The sequence below is a fragment of the Dromaius novaehollandiae genome, chromosome 1 (genome assembly GCF_036370855.1).
Source record: "Dromaius novaehollandiae isolate bDroNov1 chromosome 1, bDroNov1.hap1, whole genome shotgun sequence".
Taxonomy (NCBI): domain Eukaryota; kingdom Metazoa; phylum Chordata; class Aves; order Casuariiformes; family Dromaiidae; genus Dromaius; species Dromaius novaehollandiae.
In genome coordinates, this window is record NC_088098.1 from 93,493,762 (window position 1) to 93,506,096 (window position 12,335).

At 41.7% G+C, this 12,335-nt stretch overlaps 1 protein-coding gene across 6 annotated transcripts in view; it reads right to left on the reverse strand.

Moving 5' to 3' along the window:
- Positions 1-12,335, reverse strand: part of GRAMD1C (GRAM domain containing 1C) — a 57,890-nt gene that overhangs the window by 11,546 nt on the left and 34,009 nt on the right. For all 6 annotated transcript variants that reach the window (XM_026093963.2, XM_026093964.2, XM_026093962.2 and 3 more), the window contains 3 exons: positions 10,561-10,679; positions 9,333-9,453; positions 5,235-5,397 (listed from right to left, as the gene is read on the reverse strand). In XM_026093963.2, coding sequence (XP_025949748.1) covers positions 5,235-5,397; positions 9,333-9,453; positions 10,561-10,679 — 403 coding nt within the window. The remainder of the gene's footprint in view (positions 1-5,234; positions 5,398-9,332; positions 9,454-10,560; positions 10,680-12,335) is intronic.

The following is a 12,335-nucleotide window of genomic DNA, read 5'->3' on the forward strand; positions in this document are numbered from 1 at the left end:
AGTCTCTAGAAGAGCTGTAAGTTTGACCTCAGCTAGTAAGTCCTCAACATTATAGACCTCTACCATTTTGGAGTGCACTCCCCCCTTCCAACCTCCTACTAAGACACAAGAAACTTCAGACATTCTGGTGTTGACACGCCCTCTGACCACCCCACATCAGCTAGTTACTCTGGTTGAGATTTACTCAGCTGGCCTTTGACATGCCCAAGGAATCATCACTACCACTTAAGTGATACAAAGGCCCAGACACTACCAAGTTACCATGCATCAGATGAGCTTTGACAGCTATTTGTTTATGTGCTAGCAAATGCAAGATAATACAGACTACTTTTGCCCCATGAGGCTTAGCTGGATGACTCTTACATTTACCCACAACACCTGAGGACAGATAGTTTTTGTGTTCATCTGTTGTAATTTTATAAGCCACAGCAGATTCTTATATGCTGAAAGCCCATGCATTATTATTTTAAGGTCCAGACTTTGCTACTGGGATACTTTTCTCTTCAAGCATAGAAGTCTCTCCTCCTTGCACTAAGCCTTAAGCTATAGTGAACTCTGATCACTTTGCTCTTAAAGTGAGAGCATTCATGGTCTATAACATCTTTTACTCTGTAGACACAAAAGTTCCTGTTACCTGATTTGCCTATGTATTGACTATTTCCTAGAAATATGACTAGACAGGCAGCAAGCTGCCAACTGCTAAAAAGTATCCATTGAGAAAGATGTTTTTACATACAGTCTGTCAGCTCTTGAAAAATGCATGGTGTTATCACACAAAACAGTATTTTCAGAAAACCCAAGCTGAAATTTAGGTTGATACACCAGGCTCATCAGCCACTTTGGATGCTAGGATTCAAACAGTTGCTTTTCAGAAAGCCTGAAAATCTTTCAGACAATAGGTCTGGAATGTGCATGTGTTCGTGCTATGAATTCCACATCTGGGAAAGCTGCTGTTCACCACACACAGGAAAAGCTCAACAAGCTTCAAATCACTTCCATCTGGGCCTCTGAGTTCCTCTGCAGAAGGCCCAGATGAGTCAGTGGGCAGAAGCAGTGGCATGACTAAGAATAAATGTAAAGCTTACCCACTTGCAATTTGGGCAGAAAAAAATGCTTTAACCACTTGTCTCTGCTTCAAGTAACATGCACATTTGTCTGTTAACTTTTGTTTAAGTCACACAGGTAAACCTACCTACTTTTTAATCTATCAAAACACTAGAGCAACATCAAACATTTTACAGATTACCTAAGACTGACTCAGAAAGTGTTTATGAACAAAAGGTATCTACTTCTGCAGACACTAGTCTAGCCCCTTAACTTTTAATGTTATTCTAGCCCCTCAGCAGTATGTGATAATCAACCGCTAGCTCTCTCAGCCCAAGTATATTTATAGAGGAATCAGAGATACCATCTGATCATAAGAAAACATCAGATTATTCTAACTAAGCTAGGCTCCCAAGGGACCAAGGTCTAGAAGCAAGTGAATCACCCAGAGCATCCTAGTTCAGCATAAAGACAGCAAGTCTGTTCCCTCCCCCGCTACTGCCTTGCACTTCATAAGGTCATTTCCATCACTGCAAGGCAAGCTGTGACATACTGTTTGAATACAATACCATAATGTGCCAGTGATTGCAGAGGTTTGAAAACATCTGCAGTGCTAGACAAGATAGACAAAGTTGGGGGGAGGAAAAAAGTTATTTCTCCTCTTCAAACTCCCATTAACTGCCAACAGCTTACAAAGCTAAAAGCAAACCACAAGCAAATTAAAACAACAACAAAAAAAGCAGCATATGGAACCAACAGCAGAGACTGTCAAACAAATCAGTAGGAGGGTTGATTTCTCCAATCCACAGAGTTGGGGCAGAGAAGGAGAGAAAAAAAAATGTATATACATAGAAATTGGCATGAAGAACATGCTAACTGGAGACTTTAACAACCAGAAACACCCAAAAATCCAGTCAATAAAATCTCTTCCTAGAATGACCATGTTCTACATACAACCTATTTAAAGACTATACCAGCACAACTAACCATTATCAAGGAACTCTCCTATACTTCTAAAAATTTAGTGTAAAATTCACTGGGAAGAGGCACTAAGTTAGTTCTGTGAGAGTAACAGCTTTTCTCAGTTTACAAAGTAAGATTTAGGCCTTTTGTCTTTACAGAACTTGGATTTCTTCTCAACTCCAAAGCAACAAATACTTGATAGTTATATATCGAACATGTACTTTCAGTAGTTTGCTTAGTGTCAACAAGCAAACAGGACTACTCTTCCTTACATACACTGTATATCCAGAATTTCACATCTTGAAATAAATAGGGCTGAACTCATTTCAACCACTCCATATTTCCATTTCAGCTCATATATATCCCTGTCTGCAAGAAAAGGCAAACCATCGCTATGTCCAACTCACAGTACTGCCGCACAAGCAGTTACGCTTTCCAGCGGATCACACGTTTAGGGTGGATATTAATACAAACAGTATACTAAGTGTGTAACGTTTAGGCAAAGTGTTCAGAAATTTCATGATGTCCCCAAACATCATAAAGCTTTCTAACAGAAAACAAGCAAAAAAAAGTGTTTTCCATTTTCAAGCTTTCCCCTTTTCTTTGAAGTGTTTTATGCTGCCACACATCACAGTTGCATGTACATATATACATACATACAAATGTACGTACAAACATAGTCCCTTGAAAAAAATTAAGAATCTGCTGGTTCTATTTTGGGAATATATATTCTATGCTTGAGCTAAAATTTGTTTTTTGAAATTTAGATTTAAGCTGTGGATGCTGTTTTTTTAGCTTGACCAAAAAGCTTTTGGCATGCCCCAAGATTTATACTCAGGCCCTAAGAAACCAAACAAAAGCACCAAAATGCATTCCATGAAGCCAATGGTGCACAGAGACCCCGCCCTCCCCATAAGGAGCGTGAAAATTTCCTAGAACAAGGGCACTCATGTTGCCAAGGCTCTGATGTTCTGGCTTTTGGTGTCAGGTGGACCTTGGAGTTGGAGAATGTCAGTCTTGAGTTTGCCCCTCACCTTATTTGCCAGAAGGCCTCCGTGGGCAGCCTGAGTATGAGCCAGAGGACACAAGAGATTAATCGGCATGGGTAAACCTTTGCCATGTGGGAAAGCTAGTTTCATTTGCATGAAGGAATTCACCTTGTAAGAGTATGGGGACAACTGCAATAGAAAACAGACAGAGAAACAGAAGAAAAAAACTCTAAGCATGAAGAGGGGAATCAGAAAAGATTAATATGTTGTAGGACTAGAAAATCCTGCTCTGAATACAAAACACACTCATCTTGGCGGAGGGAGAGGAAATAAGAAAAGCAGCATGAATCCAGTTCTCTTTTAAAGAGACATTTCCAGTTTAGTATATTCTATTTGCTCAACATCAACACAGGGATGACAGCTAGTCTTTGCTACTATTATTCAGGTAAATAGCAGCAAAAAAGACTATTTTCAGTTACACTGGAGACCTTTGTCATAAAAAAGCCAAAGGAGGAAGAGTTCTCATACTAGGAGGATAGGAAAACCACAAAATATCTGAAACATCAGAAGGCTGAAGCTTACTGCTGCTCTAGGAGATATACTTGCGATGGAGGAAACAACTTGTGAAGCTTAAGTGTGTAGGTGTATGGCATATACAGCAATATGTGAGTATGCAGACTCACAAAAGTTATACAGCTTGAACATGCATTACAAGTGGAATTCAAACTCAACTGAAAACAGAGGCAATGTTGGTGAACAAAAGGAAAGCTAGCTAATTATAAATTATCCTCAGGCAAAGATCATAACCTGCAGGTGGCCAATTCAGTCCATAACTTGGCAGCACTGGGATGGCCAGGAAGGCTTCTAAGTTAATAACTTCCACAAGGACCTTCAATTGCCAACTGACTGAAGGGATGAGGTGCAGAGTTTCTTGGCTAGATTAAGAACTGGCCTCAACTGACTAAACTGTTCTACTCCTGCCAACATGTGATGAGAGTAAGTTGTACCTCTGTATGAGAGAAATACTCGGCTACATCTGAGCACACTACTGCTGAGCTTTCCTGTCCTTCACTTTGGTCGTCACCTTCACATATGGCTTTGGAATCAGCTCAAGTTGCATGTGCCTCGTACTAAAGGCATTTACAGAGTCCATTCTTGGGATATTTAACAGAACCTCCACCACAGCTTAATCACCACATACATCAGCACTTCAAACAGATATGGCCCTTTGGCACAAGAAAGTTCCCCGCAGTAAGGAGAATGCTCACCCTTAAGAGAGCTGGACCTGTCAGGGGCTTTTTTGGGACCACAGAACAAATACCCACAGAATTCAGCACAAACCTCTTTGTCATCCAGTTAAGGATGACAATCAAGGCCAGGCACACTCCAGCCTTACTCTTCCTCCAGAATATAGTATGAAACCCTGTACAAAAAACACTATGAGACATACCCTAGAACAGAAAAGTGTAGCTGTAAGAACTATAAAGGAAGCACGTAACACAGCCAAATTATATTCACTACATTACTACAGCATCCAAGCTCCTTCTGGTCTTCCACTGGGCGATGAAATATGAGGATATTAGAATAGGATCCATTGACATACTAAATCCGTTGGCATGCAAAAATGTAATCTGCTCTAAGATATCTTTAATATTTTAAGGTTTTTCATCTTCAGAGCAGGATTCAGAACATGCACAATACATTCCTGACAGCTGGAAGCTGTCTTGCCTGGACATCCTCAATTCATTCCATCGATAACATTGAAATCTATATGCCTTAAGAAAGCAGAAGCGCAAAAGAAAAAATAGGATCTTACAGAAGTTTCAGAGCAGCCTGAAATGCTTCCCCTCAGTTCCCAAGTGAAAACAAAGGAAAGGAAGATATTTGAAATTCTGGTGACAGATGCAAAGTGAAGAAACAACAAAAATCTTTAAGAAATAACTTAAACTTCAAAAAAGTGAAATTATCAGCAACTCTTCACCAGTCAAATGGGAAAGAAACAAAACTACAACTTGTTTTAGTTGTAAAAAAAAAAAACAAAACAAAACAAAAAAAACCCACACAAGCAGTGTTGAATTTAGAAATGGAAGAAGATACAAAGAGTTCTTGTTGCAGTTCTATGAAACAAGTGAAACTTGTTTGCTAGAAATGACAAAAAGCTTTCTAACTTGCACCACAAGAGAGGACGGTCATGGGAGTCACTTTGTCGTATCACTTCCCAACTGTTAATAAATTTACCTTCTTCACTGTCTGAGGCACTGCTCTTTTCTGGGAGGTTTTCATTCTCATTCAGATCCAAGGACTTTTCTGAGGACCTGCTCCTGACTAGATTAACAGGTTTTCTTTCTGAAGATGGAAGAGGGCTCTTCTTTATTTGCTTCTCACTTGGGGACTCCTCCACCTGAGATACCCAAGAGAAAGAGGCATCAATAACTACTGGCCACAAAAAAAAAAGATTAGAAAGTTACTTTCAAAGGAGAAAGCCATATAAAGGAAGCTGCAAGTTCCATCTGCTCGTTTATCACACAGTCAAGTACTAATCCCTCCCTTGCTCCCCTACCACAGCTAACCTCCCCTGCTCTTTATTTCAGACTCTTCCACTTCACCCTGGTAACAAGGCAGGCTTGCTCATCTGCACTGTCATACCAAGAGCTGCTATAAAGGGGGAGGGGGGGGTGGAGACCATTTACTCCCCACCCAGACCCCTTGCACCCACCAGAAAGTTTGGTCCCCCTTCCTGCATGAGTGCTAGCATTTATTGGCCCATTAACCTGACACAGATTATTCACTTTTTAATGGTAGGGTAAGTTTTCTGCCATTTCAGCAAAAGGTCCAACAATCCTGAGAGAAAGCACAATAAAGGTAAGCAGGATCTCCCCTTTCAGCAGGATTAAATAAGACGAATTATGTATTTGAAAAATGCTCTTGTTTTATTTGGCTCCACTAGCCTTCAGCCACACAAAAGGTAAAAGTATGATGGCTGTAGACATTTTAAAACCACACAATCTCAAAACACAGAAGCAGGACATCCTCCAAAACATCACTGAATCAAAGATGCAACTTTGAACCCAGAATTTTAATAGACATGGGCTAAGCTTACCAAAGCACACCATTATATACTCCAAGGAGTGTTTGCTAGTGAAACTTCACATACACCATCTGTGTATCTTAAGTATCACACTAAAACCTTGGCTACTAGCTAAGAGCCATGGTCATTATTTTAAACTTATCCTCAGAGCTCCCATTGCCTTCAGAGGAACAACAGCTGGAGATAAGTAGCGCGGGCCTCCAAATACTGGGTTACATGGATCATAATTAATGAGATCAGGCCTTCCCAACTAAGTAGTTCTGATTCATCTGCAATACTGTCTTCCCAAAAGATTATTCAGCACTGACTCAAAAACGCAAGCGCATTAGCTACTTAAACAATCGTGACAGCTTCCTGTACTTCTGGGACTTCCTTCAAAATAAAGACCATCTACTTTTTTTGTGCAGCTGAGGGACCATTAACAGAAGGTGGATGCTGGAAAACAGAGACAGACGTACATCTGACTGTAGTACAAGCAGGCAAAGATATTCCCTCAAGGTCAAAAGAGAAAAAGAAGACTGCATCAGAAAAGCAGATCAATTAACAAATGTTCCCATTGAAAGGAACTACCATGGCTGAAGTCATTCTCAGTTCCACAACAGGAACTAGGACAGAAACCAACATTTCTATGTCAAAATGCCATGCCAGTGAAGATGGAAGTGAGAGAGTAGCCAATTTTGGCAAAACATTTTGCCTGAAAGGTGGCACACAGATCCTGGCCACAGTATTTTGATAAAGATTACGGATCTGATGAATAGGTGGAGCTCAGACCAGCACTATAAGAGCAGCCCCACTCTGCCAGTCACAGAAAAGAAAAGTCAGGTTCAAGTCAGAAGACTGGGGAAATAGCTCCTACAAAAAAATCCCTTCAAGATTTCATGGAAAAGGGAATTTCTGCTGAGGTTTTTGAAACATCGGTGCTGCAACTCTTAAATATAGTTTTCTTGTTTCTATTCCTCCTTTTCTCTCCTCCCCCCCTTTTTTTGTGAAGGGAACACTGAAGAGTCTAATGATTTAAAGAGTCATCAACTGGAATTAAGGATGTATTATTTCTTCCTTATGTACATTTTCCTCCTGAGCTAGTCTAATACTGCTAAGCTCTGTGTCAATGTTTTTCTATTTTCAGCTATTAACAGCAGGCTCCAGGAGTGGAACTCCGTAAGGTCTCCTGCCATAAGAGAGGTGGAAGAAGGTGGCTGAAAAAACAAGCAGTAAATGGTGTTGCCTGCATTTAGATGAACTACGCTTAGAGAAGCACACATGCCATGACCAGTGTTACACGAAGACATTTTTTAGTCAGACAGCTATTGAGGACACTATTTGTTCCAAGGCAGTTCCAGTAATATCAGCCAATCCCTCCATTAAGATCTCCTTTTAAAAAGGGCTCCCAATTTCCTTTGCCTATCAGAGCAGCAAGGGAGAGGTAAACCTGTTTCCCTTGAATCTTTGAAGGATCATTAATCGGGTTTTGTGCCATCAGCGCAAGGCCTTTTGATAAAAATATTCTAAGCACTACCATCTCCTCCCATTGACCTGGTACTTCTGGAAACATACTATAATCCTGGACTCTAGAGAGAGTGTTGACATTCCTGAGAAATACAAAACACCACCTATAGCTGAACCAAGCCATGTAATTTAGTACCTGAAACAGTAAACTAAACAGTTTAGTTACCTGTTTATCAAGACGGCAGTATTACACTTTATTCAGGGCAGAATCTCAGAGTTTTTCGCCCACTTTCAGATCAAATCCCTAGACATTTCTGTTTACCAACATACCCAATTAAATTTGGCACCTAGAAGAGAGATCTCTGGGAGCAGCACCCAGTAGGTAAACACAAAATGCATCTTTTCCAGGCAGAGCAGGTATTTTAAAATGGCTTGTCCTTGTGCAGAGAAGACTGTAAAAATATCCCAGACAAAGCTACCTGGCTAGGTTTTAGTTATCCTAAACAGCCCAAATCCCAGCAGCATTCACAGTCTTCCCAAGCCTCTGCTCAAACTCGCCAAAAAACATGTTTTATTCTGCTAGGATTTCCATCAAGGTTACCCATCATCCTGCTAAGCTTTTAACATCTGACTTCTGACAAACCCTAACACCGATATTGTTTGCTGGGTATCAATCTGTAGCCATCAACTTCGGCTTCTGCAAAATCCTTTAAAGCCTCCTTAACCCCAAAATCAGTTTTAGCAAGTAAAAAGAGCCAGAAGAATTATATGATAGTCAAGGACTATTATAAGCCTCTCCTTTCCTCCCTCCCCAAATTTTCAAGAACAGAGAGAGCAATTAGGTACCCAAACCCCAATTAAGTTTAAGAGATGCCTTAATGCTCCATTTCCCCCTCCCCCTCCCAAGAGTACTTCCTCTTGGGATATCTACTAACCAAGAGAAAACGTCTGTAACCTTTTTGTAGTACAACTGTACACAGGAGCCCCAATGACTGTGCCAGACACTGAACACCTCAGATAGAACACCTCAGATACTACTAACTAAGACACTTCCTCTTCCAACCAGCTCATCAAATACACAAATTCACACATTGTGAAAGCAACACCATGGTCATTCAACTTTAATCTGCAAGGGAGGTTGGGGGGGGCGGATTTTAATGGGGAAAAACCCATCTTTATTATACCAACAGGGTTTTTTTTTTCCCTTCATCCTTTTTGAAACATTTATGAAAGTTCAATTAAAACAAAAATTTGTAGATTCAAAACAGACTAGAGTCTCCAAAAGCAAGGATGCAAAGCATAAACTACCCTCTAATAAACCTCATCTATAGGAGAGACAGAAGAAGGATACGAGGAGATATTCTTTAAAGACAAATGTCTCGGAGCAAGCGATACAGTACTGGAAGTGAACAAAAGCATTAATTTCATAAAGTACTCACTTAAAAATGCATGGGGTCCCTAGCAAGGTGGCTAAAACATGGTTTTTGTTCTACATCCAAGAAGACCAAGGCATAAGCCTCATGGCGTTCTAGCCAGCTTATGCAGTGAATTAGTGATATGACATTGACGTTTGTTCATTTCTTAAATTCAAAAGTGCAGCTTTCTTAATCTCCAAAAGTCTAAAAGATATTCCTAAAGTCTAAAGACATTCATGTTCAATTTCTGATGTGAAAGCCTTCTAGACTATCACGATTTTTCACAGACTATTTTAGAGGGCGTCAGCCCCTTGCACCTTATCCTTTTGTACAAATTATACATGCTTATCAACTACAAGCAGCAAGAAAGGCTGCGTTGCCACTTACTCCTGGCAATGTGTGCCCATTGAGCGACTCTCCTTCTGTTTGAAGAGTGGGTTCCTGAGCTGAACCAGTTGTTTTAGGTAGTTTTTCATCCTTTTCTCCAGAATCATCACAAACACTGGATCTGTCCAATGCAAAAAGGAAGATATCTTTTTGACTTCTCAGTTTTGATAGGTCCAAGTCTTTTTTTTTTTTTTTTTTTTTTTGTAAATAACTCAAACCATAGCTTTTTCAGTCAATGTTAAGACTACCGACTCATTCTTCCCACATCCAACTTATTACCCCATCAAACCATGTTCCTCACCCATTCTGCCTATAAGGTTAATAAACCCAAACACTGATGAATCGGAGAGAAAGTGAGTGCTGTGGGAAAATACTAAATATAGGTAGCCTAGGCCAAAGTTGGGAAGAAAATGTTTTAAGAAAGTTTAAGACAAAAAATTTTTCCTGCATCCCTTAAGAGTTGCATAGTAGTGTATTTTTTATAGAAAATGACTAGGAAATATTCAGTGGAACATCTCCTGAAGCCTGCAGTGAGCTTGGAGGATTTTTTTCTAACACACACTCACGTAATACAAGAGTAAAAGAGAGACAAACTACATTAGCTGCAGAAAGCTGAACACTTATTTACAGATATATGCAAAATTAAAGCCTCACTATTAGAACAAAGTGTTTGTCACAAGAAACCAGGGAAGCTTTTTTTAAAAAAAAAATACACAATTAGATTCTTCTAACTTCCTAAATCAAACTGAGCACAATACAAAAATAAGCTATCTAAAACAAACAAAAAACCCCAAACCAAATAGACTTTAAGAAAACAAAGCAAAGAGTTTCAGTCTCCATGGAAGAGAGGAGGAAAGGAAGTGTTCGAGTATTATACAGAGCCCCACCCTATACCACCCTTCCATATTGCTGAATGGCATACAGATCCTGGCTAGATATTATCACAAGAAAAGGCTGATATTTAAGATATCCTGCCCTCCCCACAAGCAGATCCAGGGAGGGCAAGTTCTTCCTATCTCCCTCCCTTAAGTGGCCTCAGCTGTGCTCCTAATACTTTAGAGAATAAACACAATTAAGTTTTTATGCATGTTCAGTTTTCTTTGCATCCTTTTATTATAGGTTTGACCTTTCTGGTAAGGCTACAGCAGCACTTTGGAAAAAGAATCTCTAAGAAAAAGGACACTGCTTCTCCATGAGTATTTCCGTTAGTTTTATAACCTCCTCTTACCGAGACTGCCCATTGTCCTCAGATGATGAGTGAAAGCTCTCCATCTCCTCGGTATTCAGGCCCAGTTCGGAGCCATAGCTCTGGTGTACCAGCTGCCAGAATTCCTGCCTGGTCAGTCTCTGAAAGAAAGCAAGCTAGTCAAGGACTGCAGCATGGGACAGTAAGGCACAGCAGCTAAAACACTAAGTTGTTTAAATTATGCCACAGCCTTTAACCTCACTTCTGACAAGGACCAGAAGCATTTAGCTATCGCATTTCAAGATTGGATTTCAGCATTTTGGGGAACTGGACTCCCATCTACTCCATGCTCAACCCATCACTGTTCAACCATTAAAGGCAAATATTAAAAAAAAGATATTTTAAAGAAAAAAAAAAATACACTTCTAGCCACCACTAACTTCTTAATTCATCACCAACATTTTCACAGTTACCTTCAAAATAGCTCCCTCTCAAATTCCATTGGAATATGGCACAAAACAAGACCAGTAGCTAGCAGACAGCAGGGACTCCCTCTTCCATCTTGGACAAACTGCTTAATAGATGTACACCTCTGTTTCCTCATGATGTTTAAAGCACTTCACAAGTGCGACAGACTAGCGTTTCAGTCGCCAGAGACAGCAGCATCTAGGGACAGTCAACTGTTCATCTTGCTGAGGTGGGATGGGAGGTACTAGATTTGGAAAAATGCCAGACTTCCCTTTACCTGAGAGGACTGCCTTAGCTCAGTAACAGTGCTAACCTGACTCTCAGCCAGCAACTCTTCTGCTCTGCTCTCCCTCTGCACCACTCTACAAATTCCCACAGCTACTGAGATATATTTATGTGTTCTCTCAGAGCGTTGGGAAAAGTTAAGAAAGTGAAAGTATGACAAACTCGTATCTGCAAAGTAAGCAACTGGTTTCAAAGTCCACTTCTCCAGGCTGTCAAGGGCTCAAAGAATAGGATTTAACAGAGCTCAGAGAACAATACTAGTAATCTTTAAAGAAACACACCGCACTGGAAAATGTGCCTCAGCCACAATCCATATTGATCAAGGGAACAGAACTTTGCTAATGAAGCAGTAACACAAGTACTGCTTACTATTTGCATGAAATGATCACGTTAAATAGCCATGCATTATTTAAAGGCCTCTTAAACGATCCTACCCTCCTCCTTGCTCCACCTGCGGCGTGTCACACTACCTGCAATTTTAGACAAACCTGCGAACAGAGATAATCCGCAAGCGCGAATGCAAACGCTCACCTACGCACGCCGGGGGCCGCGGGCACTCATGCACGCCCCCGCCGCGCTCCAGCGCCGCCCCCCGCCGGCAACCGCGGAGGCCGCCTGGCACCGCGGCGCCCCGGCCCCGCTCCCACTTCCTGCTCGGCGGCGCGGCGCGGCGCGGCGCGGCCCGGCAACGCCCCCGGCGGCTCCCCGGGGCGGGGCGGGGCGGGCCCGGCCCGCTGCGGCCCGGCAGGGCGGAGCCGGGGCGCGGCCGCGGGCGGCTCCCCGCGCCGCCGACCAGCGAAGGCCGCGCAGCGCCTGACGGCGCTGGGAGCGACGTGCGCGTAAAAAGCACCAAGCATACACATGCTACACCGGCCTCGCTGACTGCCGCGGGGGCAACGTGGCGCTAAAAACACACGGCAGCGTACTGCCACCTTGCTTTCTCCACGCGTGTTGTGGTTTGGAACAGTAGCCTCTAATAACTGCAACCAACTATAAACTGTTTTCAGGAAATGGCTAAAAACAGGAGGTAGGCATCACACGGTTTGAAAGTATGCCTTTAGGGA